Source organism: Passer montanus, unplaced genomic scaffold (assembly GCF_014805655.1).
Source record: "Passer montanus isolate IOZ18808 unplaced genomic scaffold, ASM1480565v1 scaffold93, whole genome shotgun sequence".
Classification (NCBI taxonomy): domain Eukaryota; kingdom Metazoa; phylum Chordata; class Aves; order Passeriformes; family Passeridae; genus Passer; species Passer montanus.
In genome coordinates, this window is record NW_024374701.1 from 1,167,151 (window position 1) to 1,190,460 (window position 23,310).

Below are 23,310 nucleotides of genomic sequence, written 5' to 3' on the forward strand. Positions count from 1 at the left end.
ATAACATCAAATTTTAAATGGCCCCTGGAAGGTTCTTGAAGTGGGAAGTAGTTTTGAAATTAAGGCTTGGAGCTGAATTTCGAAATTAAGGCTTGCAGCTGATGATTTCATACTTTGTGCTGTGGCAAGTGCTTGGTGGGACCCTGCAGTATGAAAAGGGGGCACGTCTGTCTGCATGTGAGGAGATCCCAGATTGTCCCAGTGCGTGTGTACTTCAGAGTGAGCACTGACACAACACTGCAAAGCTTCATCAGGACACCCCAGGGCCTGCAAGGCCACGATTGCTTTACAGCTGGCTCCATGACACTCTGTGCTTCCTTCAGGCTGAACAAGATCTGCAGCGGGCTCTCCCTGCAGAGGAAGAACCAGTTCATGCAGAGGCTGCACAACTACTGGCTGCTGAAGCGGCAGGCGAGGAACGGCGTGCCCCTGATCCGGCGGCTGCACTCGCACCTGCAGTCCCAGAGGAATGCTGAGCAGGTACCCACTGCTGCCCAGAGCCCACAGGGCACACTCACAGCCTGCCTGCCAGCAGGAGCTGAGCTTAACACATGGCTGGGGAGGGGAAAGATCAGATTTAAGTCTCTCTCGGTCTCCTCTTGGTGTGCTCATGCCTGAAGAACTGAGGTAGTGCATTAGTGGGATTTCCGTGATGCCACTAAAGTTGGTGTTGGTGAGACAGCAGGTAGGAGCTTGTTGCTGAGTCAGAAGACCCAGCATTGTGCAAGGGTAAACCTAGATAAGGTAAAATCTAGAAAAGTTGATGTTGCCTCTGTTAGACAGCTAAATGCTGGAGGGAGGAGGGGACATGGTCTGAGCAAGGCAGTAAGAGGAAGACTCTGAGAGCAATTCCCAGAGGATTCCTAGAAAAAGAAGGGAACACAGGAATCCTGTGGTGTTTTGAATCTCACCCCACTCGTATTTTGCAGAAGGAGCAGGATGAGAAGACGAGTGCAGTGAAGGAGGAGCTGAAGTACTGGCAGAAGCTGCGCCATGACCTGGAGCGGGCCCGGCTGCTCATCGAGCTCATCCGAAAGAGGGAAAAGCTCAAACGGGAGCAGGTGGGGAGTTCTGGCTGTCGAGTTCTGCCCTTAACTTCAGTCCCTGCAAGCTCTTTTGGGGAAAAGTGTGATCTCTGTCTATATTCATTCTCTCGTTGATGCAGTCTTGTTGCTGAGCACATCAAATGCAGTTTGCTTCGTGTAAACAGACTTGCTTACCTTTGTAACTGAAGTGTTGATTTAATGACATAACAAGTGATTATAAGATCAAAGAAATGAAGATGTTAAAGGACAAGTAAATACTTTTATCTTGTTCCAGTCTTTTTTGAGTAGATTTTCCATGCAGGAGATTTTCAGTGCTACAACTTGTTTGCTTGAAATCAAGCAGTACTAGAGACTTCCTAAAGGATAGAAGGAACTGTATTAGGAATTTGCAGACATCTAACCACTGTCGTTTGGTTTCTGCCTTGAAGTATGAGAGCTTATGTCTTAAGTTTGGTTTTGCTCTCTAGTCTGATTATGGATGTTGTTGTTCATATAAATGCCCGCATACTTTTAATTTTTATATAATATTGCTAATTGGCATAATAACAATATCTTGAGGCAGGGACTTCTCCAGGATAATTTACCAGGCATGAAAAGCCTGTTTTCATTTTTAATTGTAGTATCCTTTAACTTCCTGGGGTTTCCTCTGGTTTTGACTTTGTAAGATTGAATAAACAGGAGTTCCCCGTGTAAAAGGATTGGACTGGGCAATGTACATGGAGAGTGCAAGGTATTTGCTAGAAATTCTACAACAATGCTGGCCTGAGGTTTCCACCACTGAGTAAAGCTGGGGGGATGATTCTGGAGGGAGACACCACTCACAGATCCTGTCCTGAGTGGGTGTCCTCATGGCTGTGTTCTGTTGCCAGGTCAAGGTGCAGCAGGCTGCCATGGAGCTGCAGCTGACCCCGTTCAACGTCCTGCTGCGCACAACCCTGGACCTGCTGCAGGAGAAGGATGCTGCCCAGATCTTCACAGAGCCTGTTAACCTGAACGAGGCAAGTCTCTTTCTAGAGGTGCTTAGTGGGTTGTAGATGAGCTATTGCTGGGCAGAAGCACAAACCACCTTGTCTCAAGCTGCGGGTAGACTAGAAACTATCTCAAAAAGGACTCATGATGTGTCCAGGGCAAAAAAAGGGTATTTTTTTATGAAAGTTTAGCACATTTTAGATATGTAGTGTTTTGCAGAGCCAGGGTGTGTCTGCCTTGCCTGGGTGACACAGAAATGAACATCTGTTGCTGCCCCTTGCCAGTGGAAGGGGCATTAAGAGTGCTTGTGATGGGTGCGCTCTGGTTGGCTAGTAAATGGTTTTTGTAATTGTACAGGTTTTATATGTTTAGGTTCCAGATTACCTGGAATTCATTTCCAACCCAATGGATTTTTCCACCATGAGGCGGAAGCTGGAGTCCCACCTGTACCGAACCCTGGATGAATTTGAGGAAGACTTTAACCTTATAGTTGCCAACTGCATGAGGTATAATGCTAAAGACACGATTTTCCACCGAGCAGCTGTCCGGCTCCGGGACCTCGGGGGAGCGATTTTGCGTCACGCGCGGCGCCAGGCCGACAGCATCGGCTTTGACACTGCCGTGGGGGTTCACCTGCCCGAGTCGCCCAAGCCCCACGACTTTTACCGCTTTTCCTGGGAGGATGGTGAGTCATGACCGGTGGTTTTTTCCCCTCTGGTAGAGCTGTAGTTCTGAGCATGTTGTTCGGCCTGCATGGAGGTTGTAGCTGTTCTGCAAATGAGGGTTTTCCTGTGTGTCTGTTTACCTAGGTACATACAGAACTCCTTTAGAACCCCAGAGGGTGGGATTTCAGGTGAGCTGGGCACTCTGAGCTAGGTGCAGCTTAGCTCCAGCTCTCCTAGCTGGAGCTCCAGCTCTCCTGCATGTCTTTGTTGCCAGAGCCTTGTAAACTGCCCATGCTCTTTGGTTTGTGCCAGGAATGTTGTACAAACTCACTGTTTTAAAGAGCAGTGCAAACTTGGGTCTGGGATTTTTTGCTCTGGGGAAAGCTCATATATTTCATTACAAACTGCCAAAATGTACAGCAGCTGGGTTAGATGGAGCACTGAGGGCTGAAAGGGAGTGATGAGGGGTGGAGGTACTGGGACCTAAGCAATTCTTCTAGCTGAGACTTTCCATTCCCAACACAACCCCATCCATTCCCACAGCCCTCCTGAGATGCAGCTCCAAAGCATTGGTTGAGTAACTTGGCTAAACTTAGTACAGCCATCAGGCACACAGGGCTTGCAGTGTGCCATCTGGTTCCTAAATGTTGAAGCCCTCTTGGGTGCAGATGGACAGTCATTATGAAATTTGTGTAGGTGTTCAGCTGTCTGTCCTGCTCCAGTGGATGCCAGCCCTCCAGCAGAGCCAGAGGAATGGAAAATATGTTACGTTTTGGCCGCTTATGTTTGTGGTCTGATTTTGTCATTTAATCTGACAAAGAAATAGGTTTCTGACAAGGGCCTAGATCACAAGGGTGATCTGGGGTGCAGACATGTCCTTTCACTGTTGGCCCGGGGGCAGCAACAGGAACTGAGGGACAGTGCAAGTTGAATCAGCTGCTTTTTATCCAAAGTCCAAGCTCCAAAGTGATTGACTGCTAAATCCCCAGGCTAGAGCAATTGAGTCATGGGCAGCATCAAAGGGAACGAGGCCTGGCACTGCCCCCAGATGCTTCTCCAAGAAGCCTTCCTCCTTGCCCTCACTGTTCCCATCTCTTGTGTGCAGTGGATAACATCCTGGTCCCGGAGAACCGGGCCCACCTGTCTCTGGAGGCGCAGCTGAAGGAGCTGCTGGAGAAGCTGGACACGGTGAGCTCCATGCGCTCCAGCGGCGCGCGCACGCGGCGCGTGCGGCTCCTGCGGCGCGAGATCAACGCCATCCGCCACAAGCTGGCCCAGCAGCAGAGCAAGTGTCCCAACGGGGACACTGTGCCACAGGAGGGGCTGGAGACAGCGTCCAGGGATGGGGATGAGGAAGGGGAGAAAGGTGAGCAGCGGGGTTTTGATTCCAGGTCTCTAGTCAGCACTCGAAGCCTGCGGTTTGTCCTGGGATCGTAGTGAAAGATGGGAATGGCTGTTGGTGGGGTTTGTCCTGGGATCGTAGTGAAAGATGGGAATGGCTGTTGGTGGGGTTTGTCCTGGGATCGTAGTGAAAGATGGGAATGGCTGTTGGTGGGGTTTGTCCTGGGATCGTAGTGAAAGATGGGAATGGCTGTTGGTGGGGTTTGTCCTGGGATCGTAGTGAAAGATGGGAATGGCTGTTGGCGGGGGTTGTTCTGTGATCTTAGTGAAACGTGGGAATGGCTGTTGGTGGTTTTGGGAATGACTCATGCCAAAAAGCTCAAGCAGGTTCTTTATTCCTTTAGGAGATGGTGCCAAGCTCCCGTACCCTCCAACCCTGGAGCCCACAGGACCTGCACCCACCCTCTCAGAGCTGGACTCTCTGCAGGACCCTCCAACACTCAAACCCATCAATGAAAGCAGGTCCCTGAACCAGCTGCAGAGGAGGATGGTGTCGGACAGGGAGCTCTTGGACAAGAAGGCTCTGCAGCAGGAGAGCCAGGCCTTCCAGCGCCTGCTGGCCAACAATGGCCTCAACGGGCTGGCCCTGCCCCCTGCAGACAGCCCTGCCAGCCCCGCCCTCAGCAGCGTGGGCCGGCGGACATCGGTCCTTTTTAAAAAAGCCAAGAACGGTGTGAAGCTGCAGCGGGGTCTGGAGTGCTCCCTGGAGAACGGGGAGGAGCCCAGGCAGGGCGGGCAGCACTCGCCCTCCTGCCCCGACGGGGAGCGGCAGGCACGGAAACGCTCTGCCCTGGGCACTGGGCTGGTGTTGGAAGCCTGCAGGTGAGTGGCCCAGGCAGAGCTGTTCCCTGAAACACCTTCTGTGTCTGGGTTAACCTCTCTGATTCTGTATTTGAAATCTTAGTTCCAAACCCAGCCCAGACTGTTACCTGTGCGTTGACTCTGAAACACAAAAAGCTGCTGAGTTTTCATCCTGTCCTCTTCAGCTGCAGGTCCCAAAAGCAGTGCTTGATTTTTCAAGCAAGTGGGTGTGTGTTGCACTGCTCTTTCTCAGTGCATGCACATCCTCTCTGCTGTTGCAGTTCTTGGGAACCAAAACATGGAAAAACTTGAATTCAAATTTTCAGTTCAGCACTGGAGGTAAAGCTGAACTTTTGCCACCTACTAAACAGCTGCTTTCTTCCTCTCAGGAGTTTGAGCAGAGCTGTGCACTTCAAACATGACTGAACAGACTTTAAGCCAGCACCTGACATCTTCTGATGTCTCGTGGATGACTTGTGCAATTATTCTATTCAGGGGCAGCTCTGTTTGCTACTTTTTCTCCAGTCTTTCTTTCCCAGCACCAAAATCTCAATAGGTTGCTTATTATAAAACTGTAAAAGAAAAAAAAAATTATAATACGTGAAAAAATATGATTCTTGAGGTGAAAAAATATGATTGCTTTTCTGAAATGTTTGTAGTAAGGGGGTGAATGGATGTTCAGGATATGGGCTGGCAAAGTCCAGTTTCATACTGGAGTTTTGCTGGGGGCTGCTGTGCCATCTCTCACCCTATACACAACTGGTGTAGCCCATGCAAGCTCCAGGCATCATTGCATCAGCTCTCAGGCGTGAAATCTTCACTGGATTTCTTCCTGGTGTTTACAGCTGGGTTTCTGTGAGGCCTTTTCATGGCTCATGGCAAAGCTGGGATGATGTCCAGTGTGCTTTCACCACAAGAGATCACATTTTGCACAAGTATTCAGAGATCTTTTCATGTCACTGATGCAGCAGTGCAGTAATTTTTCATAATTTTAACCCAGTTTGGGGAGTGCATTGCCTTTGTTGTGCAGGATAATCTGTTTTCTCCTAATGCCCTGCTTTTCCCCTCTCCCTGCAGTGGTTTGGTGCCTCCCAAGCGGAGCCGAGGGAAGCCGGCCCTTTCCCGGGTGCCCCTCCTGGAGGGTGTCAATGGAGACTCTGATTTCAGTGGCTCAGGTGAGAGCTGCTGCCCTCCACCCCTGCTCTGGCCCCACTGAACCAGGGGGAACACATCTCAAAGCACACCAGGAGCCAGTCCTGCACAAACTGCCCAGGCTGGACCTGCCTGGGCACTGTTACCTGCTTTGTTACTGATTTAGGTTATTGCATGTAACATTTCCATTAATGGAGATGACTCCTTTTCCAGGACCAAGACTGGCCAATTTCATGTCTATGACCAAATCCATCTCTTGTAGGGCCATTTGATCTCAGTGACTCAGTCTGATTAGCATTTCTGTATTGTAGAGTTCATGTGAAGCCACATGACCCATGATTTAGGAGACTGTGGCCTTATCTTGGTGCTGAACCTGACTGTACCTACAGAGCACAAAGAAGGCTGGAGTTTGGTACATGCTGAGTTTTATCATAAACACCCAGTTCATATAGATACAAACAAGTATTTTCCTTTTTCTCTTGTCAGTGTGCTTTAAGTACTACAGTTGTTCATTTGTTTTAGTTGATTGCTACTGAGATGAGGCCTGGGTGAGATAACAGTGTGGTTCCTGTGTTTCCTCTTGCTGGTAGCTCCTAAGCTCTGTCTCCTGCTGTCCCTTAGGCAGGCCTCTCCTGATGTCCTTTGAGAGCCAGGCTGAGCTGGAGCCCCTGGAGCTGGTGTGGGCCAAGTGCCGTGGTTATCCCTCCTACCCTGCCCTGGTGAGTGCCCTGTGCTCTGCCACAGCCCAAACACAGTTCTGCTGTGTTCTGTAACCAGACAGAAAAGGGAAACTTCCCAAAATAGTGGAATATATGCTTTTTTTCCCCTCTCCTTTCCCCTTTGCACAGTGAATTTTCCCAGCTCATTGTTTCAGAGCTTTGCAGAGGATTCATAAAACATTGGTCTCTCATTGTCAGGGGTAGGAGCTCTTTCACTCTCCTCTGAGGAAAGTCATCAGTACTGTGGGGATGAGAAGACCTAAATTTTATAAATGCAGGCACTAGGTTCTGCACATTCTCCTGTTTGGTGAGCACAGCTCCATCTGTAGGTGCCCAGCTGGCCCTGTCATGTCTACATCCTCTTGCAACAACCATATGTTTGATTTAAATATGAGCATATATGCATGTCCCTGGGATGTTATTTCTTACTGTTTATCTGCCTTTGGATATTTATCTATGAATGCCATCAAAAAGGGCAGATTCTGCTGGAAGTGTGACCCTCATCCATGCTCTTGCTCCAGGTGGGAGCCCAGAAGAGGGAACATCCATGGATCAGCCAAAGCAGTTTTAGTGCTCCACGTGGCTACAGCCAGAATTAAACTGTGCCTTAGAATGGATTTAACCACTGAGACTGCCTCCAAAAAAGGCTTTTTCTATAGCAGCCTGTTGGGGTGGCAAAGTGTCTTAATAAACTCCTACAGATGGCCAATGTCAAAGCCAATCTACTTTTTCAAGCCCTTAGGAGGGGAAGAAGAACAGACTGAGGATTGCAGCCACCCTCTGCTGTTTTCTTCTCCTGTGCTGACATGGCACAAATGTGCACATGGACATTTCTGCTTTATATGGAGAGAATTGATGTATTTGTTGTGACTTCTCTTCAAAATTCCTGTGGTCTCTGTTCCCCTGGCTTGATGGAGCCAGCACTGCTTGTCAACTCTCAAAATATTTGGCCTGGTTCTGATCTAATGCAGTGTAAATCTGAGCAGTGCCACTGATGCCAACTGAGTTGTTCCAGAATGGAGCAGTTGTGAAATCCCATTTGCCTGTGGAGTACAGCAGGAGCATTGCATTTGTTTGGAGTTTGGTGTGAGAGAGGGAAAGCCTTTGCTGAACAGAATAATCCTGAATTTGTGCTTAATTACACATTAGTGTAAATGCATTTACAGCCACACAGAACCACACACATGCATTTTCCAAGATGGGGTGCCTGGCTTTGGGACTCACTGGCTTCCCTCCCAAGGGGGAAGCCTCAGGCTGATTTTTTTTAGAAAACAAGCAATTTTGCTTACCCACCCAAAGTAGACTTAATTTGTCTAGCTGTTCACTGAAAAAACAGAAGAATAATGCATTCTGTTCACTGCTTGGAAGGGTTTTGTGCTAAATGTCCTCCCCTGTGTCCCCAGATTATCGACCCCAAGATGCCACGTGAGGGTTTGCTGCACAATGGAGTCCCCATCCCTGTGCCCCCCATGGATGTCCTGAAGCTGGGGGAGCAGAGGCAGACAGAGGCAGGAGAAAAACTCTTCCTTGTCCTTTTCTTTGACAACAAGAGAACCTGGTGAGTGTGTGCACACAGCTCCGTGGTGAGTGTGAGTGAGGAGGTTTAACATGATCTTTGGGATGGGGAGCATGCAGGGATTATGTTGATGTTACATGTAAATGGGGGAACTTAAACATGCAGAGAGAAGTCTGTGCTCAGAAGGAATTTTGGCTGCAGGGGCTTCTTTTATGTCAAATACAGGGATTTAAACATTTGTACCTCTGTTGTGGGGCGGTGATGATGAATTAATGCATCACATGGCTGTAACTGCTCCTGGGGAGGGGGTGACAGCTCTGTGCCCTCCTCTGTGCTGCAGGCAGTGGCTGCCACGGGACAAAGTGTTTCCCCTGGGCGTGGATGACACCGTGGACAAGCTGAAGATGATGGAGGGACGCAAAACCAGCATCCGCAAGTCGGTGCAGGTGGCCTACGACCGAGCCATGATCCACCTGAGCAGAGTGCAGGGGGACAACCCCTTCCTGCCAGCCACCTACCTGTGAGGGGCTCTGCTCCTGCTCCTCCAGGCCTCCAGCTCACTGCACTGCCAGTGCAGCACCTCCAGCAGCTGTCAGCACGCCTCGGAGTACCCTGAAATGTGCCAAAAAAAACAAACCTTGTCCGGCTTCTTCCTGAATGTGTCTTGCTGAAGAGCTGGCAGGAGATGAAATGTAGTCTGCAGGGAGTGAGGTAGGTAGGAGAAGCTGACAGGTGACAGGAGCCAAGGTGAGTTGCTGCAGTGAGCAGAGCACACAGCACTTGGATGTTGGGACCTCGTGCGCCGTCCCCTGCCTCTCTGGACTGCCAGGGTTTTGAGTTGTCAGCCAGTCCCAGGTAATTCCTGGGAACCTGACACCCCCAGGATTCTTGACAGAAATCCCAACTGGACTTTCTTGTGCCAAATTTACCCATACCATCATTGGCCTTTTCATTTTTCTTTAAATGACATTGTCCTGTCACATAAAAACTGCACAGAATCGTAGCTGGGAGCTCTGACTGTGTGACTCTCCTGCCTACCTACATTGTGTTTTCATGTTTAGATTTCTCTCATTGCGTTTAGAAAAGCTTGAGATTTTGGTAACCTTCCCCCCCTGCACAGTTTCGTGCACAGATGCACAGAGCTTTAAAGATGAAAATCACATGACCTGATTTGTGTCTATATGTATGTCTCAGAAATTGATTTTGTAGTTTCACATTTCAGTTCTGATTTCTGTCACTCTGCTTGTTGCAGTAACATTTCATATCATGACTTAGCACAGTACCTAAGAAAAGATAACTTCCTTTTTTAAGAAGTAATTTTGGAGGTGTCTGTTGAGCCGGAGCAGCTCCTCAGGCACTGAGGTTGATCAGGGTTGGAGGGAGATGCATCTTTTGTGTTGGTTTATGCACATTTGGTGTAAGGCTCCTCTTCCTTTTTCCCCTCTCCTCTTTCCTGTCTCCCTGTTTTCCTCTGCCACATTCTGGACTGAAAGCAAGCACTGACCAGAGCACAGGACCCTTCTGCTGTTCAGCTTCTCCCACACGTGCACATCCTTCCCTGGTGTGTGGGTCTCCAGGTGAACCCAGACAATCCCTGTTGGTTTGGGTTTGCATTGCAAAAAAACAAAACAAACAAACAAAACCAGGGACAAACTGATGTTTGGGAACTTGGTGACTAAATCTTTTCTATTAGCCAAGGACTTTATGATTTCTCTGATCTCTTCTGTTGCATATCCCTCTTTGCTTTCCCATTTTAAAGAGCCAAAGGTGCAAAGCAAGATTGTAGATTGAATATCATCATTTTGCTTTTTAACTCAGTATTTTTTAATTATTTTTAACTTTTTCATACTGAAGAGAATGTGGAGTCAAAATAATAATATTAATGATACTGAATAGTAGGGAGTAATCACTGCCATTTCTACTTGCTCTACTTTTTTAAAATACCACTTCTTATACATTGGGGCATGGAACTGCATTTGAAGGAATTTTGAGATTCCTTTAACACACAGAGATGGGGCATAGGAGTTTGTAAAAATATTAATAGTGATAATAATGCCCATGGAGTGTGGCTAGGGAAGGATGTTGTGTATATAGTTGTAAAATGTTCTAAATTATTCAGACCTATTGTCACCATTCTTGAAGTCCTCAGTTGTGTTGCTGGGTCTTTTATATGCACACAGTGTAATTTATTTAAAGGAACATACACTTTTCCAGGTGGTAGCTCAGCTGTGGACTAGTGACCTGTGTATATGTTTTAAGGTCTTGGGAGCTGGTCTTTTATTTTCTTTTTTTTTTTGTTTTGTTTTGTTTGGTTTTTAAATGAGTTTAGAATTTGGATTGGCTGATATCCTGTTGTTGCTACAGAACCTAAATGTTACTGTCAGTCTGCTGTAAAGCACAGATTGCTCTATTTATTGTAGAAAGTGAGTTTATTTGCTTTCTAGAATTGTTTATATCAGATGGTATAAGAGAAGTAATAAGAAAATCTATGCTTGTAAAGAAAAAGAAAAGCTAATTTTACCTACTATAATCTGACTGTCTGAGACTATATTTTCTCTCTGAGAAATAAATGTTCTAATGTATGGAAAAAAAAGCAAAACAACAAACCACCACCCTCAGAAAGAGTTCTTCCTTGCTATTGTTATCCTGAAATCCAGAACTTACCGTGATGGCTTTTAATTGTCCCAGTGGTGCCAGGTGCAGGGGGCAGAGCAGTGGCAGGGGGTGGCACAGGGAGGGGTTTCTTCCCTGCCTCCACCCTGTCCTGTGTCCCCTGTGCAGAGGGTGACACCACTGGGTGGTCCCACCTTGTGCTGGTTTTGTTTGTAAGGTTTTTTTGTTTGTTTGGAGTTGTTTTAATTATTTCCTCTTTTTAGTTGATGTTAAACTAAGGACCATGCTGTTTTCTCAGAGAAAAACAACAAAAGGCACACACAAACAAAGTCCAAATGCCTGAGAAAAACAAGTCCACCTTAGGAAAGTGATTTCTTGAGATTCTGTTTGGACTTTTATTGGCAACAAGGTTCTGCCTGTCACATCTTGGCCCGGGCCTCACTGCCTGCTGCTTTCCCCCCCTGGGAACAGAAGGGGAACGTGGAGGGCTGAGCCTCCAGCCCTGCCAGGAGTGCCCAGGGTGGCCCAGACCTGTCCCCTCGTGCCCTCCCAGGTCCAGCCCGTGGCACAGCACAGAGGTGCTGCCCAGGGAGGGGAGTGGCCCCTGGAGCCATCCCCAGCTGGTAAAGCACCCACGGCAGGGCTGCCCCCAGGGCTGCTGTGGGGGACAGCAGTGAGAGCTGCTGGGGACAGCCACTGCAGCAGCCAGGACTGTTCCTCCCTGGCACAGCCTGGGGGCACTGCCAGCCCTGCAGCCTCTCCCTTGCTTAGCTGGGAGCTGCCACCCTCCACTGCCCAGCCCCTGAGATGTGTTTCTGTCACACCTCGGGCACAGCCAGCACTGCAGGAACACGTCAGGATGGAAACCTGCAGCTCTGGAACAACCCCCCCAACCTCCAGAGGGTTCAAAACCCTACAGCAGCACAGCCAGGCATCCTCCTCAGGCGTGGAGAGGATGGGGAGAACAAGGGGTTCATGTTATAAATATAAAATCTGCTACAAAGAGAAGACATATATTGTACATCTTTGACCCATATACACAAGAACACAATATACACAGAACGCCTCGGAGGAGCGGGACCTTGTCAGGAGGTTTTTGAGAGATGTTGCTCCCCTACCAGCACCCCCATCAGTCACCAAAAGTTCCACCAGGCTGGCATGTGTCATTCCAGGGGTGTGAGGATGGAGTGGTCGTGGCCCCCGTCGTGCCTGCCCTGCTGCCCTGGGGGAGAGGTAGGCGAAGAGGATGGAGATGAGGGAGGGCAGGCACCAGGGACTCTCCTGTGAACCCACAAAGTGCCTGGGGGGTCTCTGGACCCTCGGAGCGAAGGTAGGCCCTGAGAGAAACTTCTTGCCCTGCCACCCTGGTGGGGAAGGATTCTGCTGCCAGGCAGGTCTCTGATAAGGCATTTTCATCTGGGACTTGGCGCAAACGGTGTCAGGAGAGAGGAGGGAGCAGATGGGGCAGGGCAACGGGAGGCAGCAAAGCTGAAGTGGAGTGGTCCCAGCCAGACAAGCCCAGCACAGGGAGTGGAGAGGACAGGAGGGCTTCGTCTCTGGCTCAGTTTATCTGTAAAGCTTCCCCCATGTTCTCTCTCAGCCCTTCCTGGCGTGAGCCACCAGCACGGAGTGAAATACTGAGAGTTGTCAAATGGCACATCCAGGCGCATGGAGTGGCAGACAGGCACACGTTCAGAGTTAAGACAGGAGTTCAGGTGAGCTTTGTACAGCAAAGAGCAGCTGCTGGCTGGAGTGTCCGAGGAGTCGGGATGACAAAAATGCCACAGTGATCAGATCGGGCCAGGCCAAGGGGCGGGCAGGGGGAGGAGCCACTCTGGGCACCTATCGGCGGTAATGGTTCGGGGCATCTGCAAACATGTACTTGAGTCTGTAGGCTTCAGCCAGCAGCAGCCCAATCTCTTCATTACCCCAGTGTATCGTGGGCAGGTTTTGTAGCAACATCAAAAGGCCCTGGAAGAGGGGAAGATGCTCAGTTTGAGAAGCTGAAGGCAGAGCACAGATCCAGTGCAGGCTTGGGGCTGGCCTGAGCAGTGGCAGCAGCGCTCAGTAACTTCTGCTCACCACACCTGCAGGTCTGAAAGGCTCAGGGACAACATCAACATGTGCTTGGGTCTAGATCTGAACCAGTGAAGCACCCCAAGCCCCTTGGAATGAGGGTGCTGTTACAGGGTTACAGCTGGACACTGATCAGAGCTGCAATGGGATGCTTGAACCCTCCAACAGCTCCATTCTCTGTCCTTATCACCAAGGCTCAAGTTACTTCCAGGCAAATCTCAAACCAGGTGATTTTGAAGCCAGCTCTGACAGCTGTCCACATCCACACTGGGCTCCCAACCAGAGCATTTCCCTCCCCTCTACTTCCCTTCCCCAGGGGATCACCCCCAACCTCAGGGTCTTACTTGGAAGTCTTCCTCATCCAGGATCTCCTTCCGCCACTTGATCAAGAAGGCAGCACAGACGTACAGGTGGAAATGGGAGAATCCTTCTGGCTCTGACTGTGGGCAGCAAAACTCTGGGTGAGCTCCTGCAGCTCAGCTGGAGAACCCCCAGACACAGGTGTCCTACTGGGCCACCCATCACCCAGCTGGCTGCAAACATCCTGGGGCCACTCTGCTTTGTTTCCCTCAGCACCCAGCTGGTACCAGGAGCCCTCTGTCCCCGTGGGGACAGGGACACAGGTGCCAGGGACAAGGCAAGAGGGAGGCAGTGGAGCTGCATACCTGGTAGGTGTCCCAGAGGCGGATGGTGCAGCGCAGGGGCAGCTCCCTCATGAGCAGGTTGTTCATCCAGCGAAAGGCAAACTGCAGGTACTCGACCTCGTACTTCCTAAAGTGATTATGTACCTGCTCTGAAACAGCACATTTCACTTACACACCTGGGGCTCGCAGCTCCTGCACGCTGCTCGCAGCACAGTGGCTTCACACACTTTCAGCTGAGATCTTTTTCTCCCAAATTCCTTCTCTCCTCCCTCTCTGCTGTCACCAGGGGGTTTCTGGCTGACCCTGCCCTGCTCTGCTTCCATGAGTGTGGTAAGAAGTGCCCACCCCTGCCCTGAGAGCTGTCCCAAAGCAGACTCCCCCTGCTGTGCCAATCCTGACCCCACTCCGTGTCACCTACCATCGATCCGGCTGACCAGCTCCTCCAGGGCTTTCACTTTCTTCTGGATCCCTGGCTGTGCAAAGGTGTAATTGTCCTGTGGGAACAGGCCCTGAGTCAGACAGCAGCTTGAACAACAGCTAGAAATGATCAAACCCAGATCAGCAGCTGGACAGTTGGGGTGAGATGATCATGAGCCAAGGAGACAGGGCTCTTGAGCACCAGGACTGTGCCTGCTGTGAGCTCCCTGGTCAGGATGGGGCCATGTGGACAGCCACAGCACCCACCTCCCCAGGATTTCACTGATTACAGGATTCAGTGAAGAAACTGAAGTCACTGAAGTAGCAAAACCTCCCTCAATACTGGAGCATGCAGAATACTCCCCCAGCCAGGGAGAGGAGACAGCCACGCTGCCACCCCAGCGAGGGCAAAGGAGCTGCTGTGGCCCCAGAGCTCACCTGGATCCCATCCAGCAGCTTGCTCATGCACCAAAAGCTGTCGGCTTCGATGCTCCGTAAAACGTCCTGGGACAGGTTTGTCACATCAAAGTTTTCCACATCCTCCTCTGCAAAACAGAGAGGGAAGAGCATCAGGGAGATGGGGGACACCAGGGATATGGGACAATCCCAGGGCTTTACCAGGCCAAAGCTTCAGGAGGCTCTGCAACACTCAAAGTCAGGAGACACAAGTCTGGCCCTCCTGGCCTGATTGACCCAGCAGTTCCTCCCTTTTCTCCTTGGCAAGAGAGCACCCACCAGGCTGCTGTCACAACACTAAATCAGATAAATAACAGGGCTAAGCTGGCCCATTTCCAGTTTCAGAGGCTCAGAAATCCTGGCAAAGCAACCAGGGAGCAGAGATAGAGCAAGAGGTCAAAACACAACTCCAGCCAGGCCCAGGCACTCTGGAGGAAGAGCACATCATCCCCTTCTCCAGCAGAGCAAGTTCTCCTCATGCCAGCATTTCACAGCACTTCAAACCCCAGAGTCAGGAGTGCTTAGAGCAGCAAGTGTCACTTACCAACGTGCTCAGAGAGGAACACAACAAAGAAGGGGGTGACCAGGTCGTTGATGCCCTGCACATAGCCGCTGGCTGGGTGGCGGATGGCCCAGATAAACAGGATCCTCTCAAAAATCTAGAGAAGAACCAGGGAAAGCAGGTACCTGCATTAGCCAAGCACGAAGGGAAGGCAGAAAAGCATAATTCTAAGCTCAGGGAGTGCAGACCATGCACTGCCAGGCTTTTCTGTAGCAGTAAGGTAATGTTAGAAGCATAGAAGTCCTAGGAGAGGCTCTGTGTCATCCACAGATGCCACATGCAGGCCAGCCAAGACAGCCCAGGCTCCTCATCAAAACCTCTGCCTGAAGAAATGCAGACCCAACTTCTCAAGACCCAGACAGCTTAATATCCACAGGACAGGGCAGAGCAGCCTCCCTGGCTGAACATCAGGTGGGGAGATGAGGTTCAGCACAGTACTTCCAGGAAAGCACCACAGATCAGGATACTTCCCACCAGGGCAGCCTCCCTCACAGCCACCAACCTTCCCAAGCCCTGGACACCATGCTCTGACACACACACTGAGCTTGTTTCCAGAGAGGACAGCTGCCCATACCTCCTGGCCACCTCCTGAACCCATCCCTGCCCAGGTTTCTCCCATAAAAGAGGTTTTGAAACAAAATAGAACTATCCTGTGTTCTAGTTCAAATGCCTTCAATTTGTCTCAAAAGCTTCAGTTTTTTTATCCAGCTCTTGGCTACTTCTTGCTAAAGAAGAGATCACCTCATAACCCCCGAGCTCCAGGTTTGATATCTTTCAGAAACGTGGGACAAGACCAGACAGTTCCAGGAGGTATTTGCATCAGGAGTGTCAGGCAGGGAAGTTTCCCCACAAAGTTAACTCCCCAGGAGCAGTGCTGGCCTCACTCCACACACACATCCATGGCAGGCGCAGGCCAGGAGCTTCACCCCTCTTACCTCCTGGACAAGTGGCTGCTGGAAGAGGGGAATGAGTGGGTTGGTCCTTGGAATGTCAATGTGGATCTGGAAAAGAAGGTGGGTTACACACACCAGCTGTGCTTTCCAGGGGCACAGTAACTTGTGACAGGCTAACAGGGGAATCCACCATGAGTGTTCCCCCAGGCAAGAGCTGACAAGGTACAGATGACAGCTGTACTGAGAAAATCATCTACAGTCTGCTCTGCTCATGTGCAGGCAGGTAGTTCAGAGCTGAAATTCTCCTAAATTAGATCAGTTTAGGAAAAGCTTAAACTAACAAGTGCCTTTCCCCAAAGAGAAGACTCCTCCTTGGTACAGCCAGAGCAAGTCCTGGCAGGACTCCAGCATGGGGACAAGCAGCAGCAGGAGGGAGGAGAGGGCTCTGGGCCAGGCAGGAGGCAGGAGCAGGGCTCCTACCTGTCTGTAGGTGTCCTGGTGGTGCTCCTCGTTGCGGGAGTCGTAGTACTGCTGGATGAAGCCGAAGTACTCCTCCCTCTTCCTCTGCAGGGTCAGCTTGCGGCGCTCCGAGTTGGCCGGGAGGTAGCCCTGCGTTGGGAGAGCTCAGCTCAGGGCAGACCCTCCTTCTCACCAGCCCAAAATCCTGCCAGCTGTGCACAAACATCGGGCACACAGCTCAGGAGCTGGGGAAAGAGCTTTCATGGAGTTTGGCCTTCCTAAGCCCCTGAGCTTGGAGTAATCCAACTTCATGAGGTTCAGTTCTCCAGAGGAGAGTGACCCAGGCAGTCCCCACACCAGGTGGGCTTTGAGCTCCAGGAGGATGCAGCAGTGGAGCTCCCTGATCAAAAATCCCTACAGCTCACCTGGAAGCTGGGCAGTGGGAACACACAGGCAAAGCTGGCTATGGGACACAGGCAGGTGTGGGAGCAGTGTCCCTGGGGTGGCACAGTGCTCCCAGAGTCCAGGGTCACAGCTCCCAGTACTCACTGACAGCAGCCTCCACGTCACAGGCCGGACCTCTCTGGGCACACCAGGCCAGCTGCACTTCCTCAGCTCATCTGCAAACGGACAGTGGTGGCAATGGATTAGATCCTAGGCACGTCCAGGCACCACTACACCTAGAAGGAGAGGAAAGGCCAGTCTGCTCCTGCAGGCTCTGGAGACAGTGAGCCTCCAGGAAGGCTCCCACACGAGCAGTGACTGGGGATGTGGGTCTGCTGCAAGGAGAGCAGAGGTGATTTCAGCCCAGCTTCCAGGGAGCTGCAGGATCACCAATGTGCCAGGACCTCCTTCTCATGCAGAGACAGCCCCCAGTGATCCCAACCATCATGTGCAAGACGGAGAATGATTAGGGACAGACAGGGAGGGGCAGGAGGACATCACCATCTGCCAACAGGGCGATTCCTGCGCACACCCATCTGGCACAACTGCAGGCAGTGGTTTTTTCCACCCCGAAGCAGACCCTGCAGGCAGCAGGCCCCTTCTGCCCAGCCCAGCCTCACTGTGCCCCACTCACCCAGGTCGGTGTTGTGGCTGGAAAGGAGCTGCCGGAACTTCTCCAGGCGCGTTTTCTCCCGCACGGTCATAGGGGGAGCCCCGGAGGCGTTTTGGTCAGAGATGCGAGCCACGAGGGGAATGACAGGCCGGAGGGGCAGGGACTGCTGCTTCTGCAGGGGGCTCCGCACACAGCCCTCCTCTGGCAAGGACAGAGGCTGCACTGAGCTGGGCATGGAGCTCCCACCTCACTGCCACAGCCACTGCAGGACACTGCACATTCCACCTTTCTGCCCCTCAGCACCACTGGCCACTCCAATGGATCAGCAGTTCACAGGCATCTGTGGTGCCTCTTCCACCACTTCCCCCCATTTCTGCCTCCTTTCCTTGCTCCTCCATCCAAACACCAGCCTGCAAGTGGACCAGACTTCCCTCCACACAGGGAAGGACACAGGAGACAAGGCAGAACTGACGTTCAGATCTGCTCTGCTCTCCAGATCCAAACAGCAATGGAGCTGATTCCAGAGCAGAGAGAGGAGCTGATGGGCTGCCAGTGCCATCCTGAGGTACTCTCAGTGCACAGGCAGGCAAGGCAGTGAGCAGGAGCTGCTGCTGCCCAATTCCCTGCCCCAGCTGTGTCAACACCACCTCACCCAGGCCTTTGCTAAGAGCAGCACATCAAACCACCGTGGAAACAGACAGTGAGAACTTAACAGATCTTAAAACTTAGCACCCAGAACATGGAATACTCTGGGGCAGACACTGAGCAGCTGAGGACAAGCATTAAAGCCAGGCCTCTGAAAATGGCTCCTTGGAGTACAGGATACCAAAAGGAAGAAAAGCCTCTTGCCCATACTGGGAGTAGCAACGAGCAGCTGAGTTCAGTGGCCAGGCAAGAGAGCACTGGAGCAGCAGGCTGCTCCTGGAGATGGCTCTTACCAGAGGTCCTGGAGAGCTGGGCCTCGCTGCTGGACTTGATGACCTTGCAGTTGGTGGGCAGGTCCCCCAGGGCAGGCTGGCAGCGCTCGGGCTTGGCCCGCAGCTTGCTGTGGTTCTCCAGAACCTGCGCTGCCGTGGCCTTGGCCACCTTAGAGTTCAGAGTTTGCAAAGAGGACGAGGAGGAGGAGGAGGAGAAGTCCTCGTCTTCGTCATCCCCGATGTCCCAGGCGTCGCTGGTACTGCGGGCAAACTCGTGGAAGCTGGAGGCCTTCTTGCTTTTCATGGGCAGCCCGGCGGCCTTGGAGCGGTCCTTGATGAAGCTGTGAGCCAGAGCAGCAGGATCAGAGCCCTGCTGCTGCTCCAGCTCGTGTGCTCCTTTCCCCACGCCCTCGCTCCTATCAGCCAATCCCTCTGTCCAGCCTCCCTGCTCCTCCTCCCAGACCTAAGGAATATGTTAAGTCTCCTGCTGTCAGGAGTGGCTGTCACAGGCTGCTGTGACAGCAGTCTGAGGCCACAGTGGCAGCACACAGCTGGAGAGGTGCCAGCCTTCCTGCCTCAGAAGGACAAACAAAAAAAGGAGACAGGTACAATTCCCCCAGCTGTCCCCCACCCTACACAAAACAGGTAGATTATCACCCAAAAGAAGATCTTGCAACCTGGAGAGAGGCATGTCAGAGGGCAGCCAGAGCAGGTCTCCTTCCATGGGCACTCCCAGAACAGCTGCAGCTGCTCCCAGCAGCCAGACCAGCCTGGGTCTGTCCTCAGGCACAGAAGGAATTTACTCTTTAGCTACAGGAGCCAAAGTCCAGCACCTGAAGCAGGGAACTTTCACCACTGCACAGGACAGGGACAAGAGGCAGTTCAGACCAGCAATTCTGCCTTTTCCTGCTGGGAACACTGCTGCAGTTCTACCTCCCTTTCCCTTAATTCCTCCAGCTCCAGAGGAGCAGAAGGATCAGACACTGCTAAAAAATAAAATAAATCTGTTTCCTTTGATGTGGGTGTTACTGTATGGATTTCTGGCCATAAAGGGCACCAGCAGATAAGCTCTCCCTGCAAGATTTTGCAGAGCTCAAGGCAGTACCACACCCTTGCACTGCTGTCCTTCTCTGTTGCAATATCACAGTGCCAGGGATGCTGGAGACCTGCACCTACTGCACAGCTGCCAGGCCTGTGCTGCATCTGCAGCAGACACACACTCACTTTTTGGTGAGCCGGGAATCCAGCGGAGGATGCTGTGCTCCATACACAGGCTGAATGCTGCAGGAAGGGAAAGGAAAAAGAACAAGATGCTGTAAAAAGAGGTCCTGCAAATAACCTCAGCCTCAACTGGGCTCATGCTTCTTGCCTGGTATCAGGAGCTGAATAAAAAAGCCCAAAAGCAGCTTCAAAAACCTTCTAACTTACAAGCCTCAGATCCAAAGTGCCACATGCAGATGAAGATTTGTTCTTTGCAGGAGCAAAGAGAAGCCTTGTTTAAACTCTTAGGCCTGGTCCAGCCTGAGCTGGGATTTGAGATCTGCACCACCAGCTCACTCCACGCGTCCAGGTGTCTCAGCCTACCTGCTGCACACGCTGCCATTTGTTCTCTTTTCCAGTCTGGGGAACTCACCCTCCCCAGGACAGGGAAGGACTCCAGGCAGTGACACTGTACTCCCCCATGGATGTTCAGAGGGTTTGAAGCCCATGCTGGCTCTCAGGATCACTGCCAATGCCACGGAGAAGGAATTCCTGCTACAGGACGTGGTTTGACTCAGATCCAAATCCTGCTTTAATCAATGACTTCCTATGTGGCCTGAAATGAGTCACCACATCTTGGTCCCTGGTTCCTTGGGACAAGGAGCCTGAGGGCTCCAGGCCCTACAAGGGGAGCATCACCTCAGAGAGGAGCTACTAAAAAAAAAAAAGTTCATCACTGTTTTTACAGACTCTGGAGGTGAGACAGGGATCCTGAGCTATCACCTGCATTGGAGGAACTATTGACAGCCACCCACCCTGGAAAACAACCTCTGGAAAACAAGTGCTGCAATGCCATGGCACAGACAAAGGCCCTTTCAGAGCTGGCACACAAGGAACAAGCTTCTCTTGGGTCAATAGAGCTGGCCTGGTTTCTAGGAGCTGCAGATGGTGGCCGGCAGTAAAACCAGCAGGCCAGCCATGGAGGAGAGGGATGGCAGCCTGGTGCAGCTGGGAACAAGCTGAGGATGCAAAAGCAACAGGTCCAGCTGGCAGGGCAGAGATGCAGAGAGCCAGGGAAGAGGCTGGGAACAGCCACAGCACAGAGAGGTCGTGGGGGAGCAGCCAGGCAGGGGTGGGCTCACCACTGCAGTGGCTGTCCCTCGAGGCTGGAAGTCCTCAGGGAATTTATCCATCGAGGATTAAGCCTAGGACAGAGGGTGGTGACTAATGAGCACCTGGAAGTCAGGACTGCAATTAAGCAGAGGCACCTCCACGGGTTGACATAGCAAAGAGATGATGAGGAGGAGGAAGAACAAGCCCTCCAGATCAGCATTGCTGCCCAGTGACTTGTGGCAGCTGCCTGCAGGACAGGAGGCAGCAGAACCTCCCCCATGGCCAGGACCAAACTCAGGGTCCCAGCATGTCCAGCCAGGGCTCCTCCTCCCTGTCAGGGACCCGAGGCTGCCACAGGGAAACTGCTTTGGTTTCCTTCACTATTCCAAGGAAGGATGTGTGTTAGGGAGAGGAGGGGATGTGGCAGCCAGTGCTGGGGGAGGAAACCCTTTCCTGGGGTTGTGAATCAGTGTTTGATACCATGGCAGAGGTCCCACCTGCACACAGCTCTTTTGGAAGTCTCACCAGCCAGACACTCCCCAGGAAGAACCTGAAGCTGGTCTAAGCTGTGCTCCCAGCCTGCTGGATGAGTCCCCAGCTCTGTCCCAGTCAAACTCTTTGGACAGGCATTTCCTGTTCCCTGGGTGTTCAGTGACCTGAGGTGTGAGGGACAATGGCTGTGCTCCTGTGTGACACCTGCAGGACCAGCACAGGCTGTGGGTTATTGACACTGCAGCAGAGCACAGCCATGAAACACCACTGCCCCTCTGGACACACAGCACATCTGCTTCAGCAGGCTGATTCTCCCCTTCTGAAACAGCATTTAAATAACCCCTGGCTGCCCATCTCTCTAAAGAGCAGGGAATAAACAACACATCACAGAGGACAACATGCCAGAGCACTCAGCCAACACATCCCTAGAAAATTACCAGGCAGAGAATTCCCAGTGCAAAAAACCACAAGACAGCACTGGAAAAACAAAGCAGCACTTAGCAGTTCTAACTTCCACCTAAAATCCACCCTAAATCTACAGGGACCAAAAGCCAATAAACTTTATTAGCAAATAAAAGCTAATACAACTAAATGACCAAACACACAGAGTGTCATGGAGAAGGAAGCTAACACAGTATCCAAGTCCCTACAGAGCCTCCCTCTGCCAGATTGTCAGGGGAAAGGAAGGAGAGAGCCAAGAATCTGCACAGGAGGGTCTCTGCTCTCAAAGCTCAGACTAAAGAGAGGGAGGGTGATGTCTGGGGGCCATGGATGCAGGACATCCCACCTCCACCCGCAGCCAGGCTGCTGTTGGTGGCTGTCCCTGGAAAAAGCAGCACCCAGGAGGCAAGAGGCTCCTGGGGCAGGAGATGTGCCAGGCAGGAGAGGGGAGAGCGCTGCCAAAGCCTTGCCCTGCAGAGCGCCTGGGGCAGGCCAGACCGGTTCCCCCGCTTGCAGCTTCCAAGGCAAAGCTCAGAAATCACCCAAAGGAGAAGAGAGGTGCTGCCCACGACCCTGCTGACACCTCCGGGTGAGAGGCAGGAGCAGCTGGGAAATAACCCAGGGAAAGGCCAGGGTTTTGCTCCCACAGGGGCAGCAGAGGAGGAACAGAGAGCCCCTCGCTCTCCCTCAGCTCACCACAGCCATGGATTGTCCAGCCAGCCCGAAGGAGCTGCACAGAGATGGGCAGATGGGGAAAAACACTTTAGAAAGAGAAATTTAACTGGCCCAGCAGGATTTAAAACCAACTAAGCATTTCAGACTGCACCCATACCCCGGGAGGCGAAGGGCAGGGTTCAGATAAGGCAAATGAGAGCAGAAGTGAGGAGCAGAGGCAGCAAAAGCTCTTGAGAAGCCTCCACAGAGACCTGATGCCCTCTTTCCACATCAGCCCTGCTCCCAAGGCGTTGTAGGGAGCCCCTCCTTCACCAGCACCATCTTTTCTGCCTAAATACCATGTCAATCACACATTTCACTTGTTTCTGCCATCCCTAGGGGAAGCAGGGCACCACAGCCGGAGGAACTGAGGCAGGGCAGGGACAGGAGGAGCCCTCACAGCCCTTCCCTGGAGCACAGGGGGCCAGGAGCGACACCCACCCAGGACAGGGGAACGTGTGAGCGGGGACACTGCTGCCAGCCAAGGCGACGCCTCCAAGGACTCGGGAAGGATGAGTTTCCCTCAGAATCTGTGGAGAGGGAGCGGCACAGCCCTGGTCTGAGCCTGCCCCAAGAGGCCTCCAAGCAGCCCGGTCCCGCGGGGGCACACAGGGGTCCCTCGGCGCCTGCCCTGCCCTGCCGGTGAGGGAGCAGTTCCGTCCCTTCCCTTGTCCCTCATACACTGAACCTTCCACCGGCCAATTCCCGTCCCACACCCGGGGCGCCGCTGGCACCCCCCGCTCCAGGCAGGAACCCCGGCTCCTCAGCCGGGACAGATCCCCCGCACCCCCGAGCCGCACAGGGTTAGTCTGGGCTCCAGCCCCTTCCCCCTGCGGAGCGCGGGGGGCGCGGCCCTCACACCCCCTCCCGGGGCTCACCTGCCCGGCAGCTTGGCGCTCCGCTTCCAGAACTGCCTGCCGCTCTCGGCCGCCATGGCGGAGGCGGGGCGGGCGCGGCGGGCCGGCCAGGCCGCGAGCGGGCAGCGGG

At 52.2% G+C, this 23,310-nt stretch overlaps 2 protein-coding genes across 11 annotated transcripts in view; one reads left to right on the plus strand and one right to left on the minus strand.

Annotated features, from left to right (window-relative positions):
* The window catches only part of BRPF3 (bromodomain and PHD finger containing 3), a 17,386-nt gene extending 6,515 nt beyond the window's left edge, over positions 1-10,871 (plus strand). For 4 of the 5 annotated variants that reach the window (XM_039695883.1, XM_039695882.1, XM_039695884.1 and 1 more), the window contains 10 exons: positions 324-480; positions 930-1,061; positions 1,916-2,044; positions 2,388-2,700; positions 3,786-4,046; positions 4,426-4,903; positions 5,960-6,057; positions 6,656-6,753; positions 8,157-8,311; positions 8,610-10,871. In XM_039695883.1, coding sequence (XP_039551817.1) covers positions 324-480; positions 930-1,061; positions 1,916-2,044; positions 2,388-2,700; positions 3,786-4,046; positions 4,426-4,903; positions 5,960-6,057; positions 6,656-6,753; positions 8,157-8,311; positions 8,610-8,793 — 2,005 coding nt within the window. In that variant the 3' untranslated portion in view covers positions 8,794-10,871. Of the gene's footprint in view, positions 1-323; positions 481-929; positions 1,062-1,915; positions 2,045-2,387; positions 2,701-3,785; positions 4,047-4,425; positions 4,904-5,959; positions 6,058-6,655; positions 6,754-8,156; positions 8,312-8,609 lie in introns of those variants that run through there. The other variant, XR_005626179.1, reaches the window with a different exon arrangement.
* A 967-nt stretch (positions 10,872-11,838) lies between these two features.
* On the minus strand, positions 11,839-23,304 carry TBC1D22B (TBC1 domain family member 22B). Of its 6 annotated transcripts, XM_039695888.1 has the most exons (14): positions 23,202-23,272; positions 20,706-20,768; positions 19,588-19,644; positions 18,385-18,704; positions 17,468-17,647; positions 16,939-17,009; positions 16,411-16,539; positions 15,973-16,038; positions 15,020-15,134; positions 14,458-14,564; positions 14,021-14,096; positions 13,624-13,751; positions 13,303-13,398; positions 11,839-12,853 (listed from the first exon to the last, which is right to left on the minus strand). In XM_039695888.1, the coding sequence occupies exons 1-14, from the start codon at positions 23,255-23,257 to the stop codon at positions 12,725-12,727; spliced, it is 1,593 nt and encodes a 530-aa protein (XP_039551822.1). In that variant the 5' UTR covers positions 23,258-23,272; the 3' UTR covers positions 11,839-12,724. The 6 variants fall into 6 exon arrangements, 4 of the variants coding, with proteins under 4 accessions (XP_039551822.1, XP_039551823.1, XP_039551825.1 ...); XM_039695889.1 differs by lacking the exon at positions 20,706-20,768 and having other exon boundaries at positions 23,202-23,304; XM_039695891.1 differs by lacking the exons at positions 20,706-20,768; positions 23,202-23,272 and adding an exon at positions 19,792-20,094.
* Between the last annotated feature and the right edge of the window lie 6 nt (positions 23,305-23,310).

What these genes read in the sequence shown, in the direction of transcription:
- TBC1D22B (XM_039695888.1), bottom strand. Translation starts at nt 23,257, where the DNA reads ATGGCGGCCGAGAGCGGCAGGCAGTTCTGGAAGCGGAGCGCCAAGCTG. An exon ending in TGACGTGGAGGCTGCTGTCA is followed by an intron (nt 16,540 to 16,938) that starts GTGAGTACTGGG and finishes CTCCCAACGCAG; the next exon opens with GGCTACCTCCCGGCCAACTC. An exon ending in GCCTCTGGGACACCTACCAG is followed by an intron (nt 13,399 to 13,623) that starts GTATGCAGCTCC and finishes TGCTGCCCACAG; the next exon opens with TCAGAGCCAGAAGGATTCTC.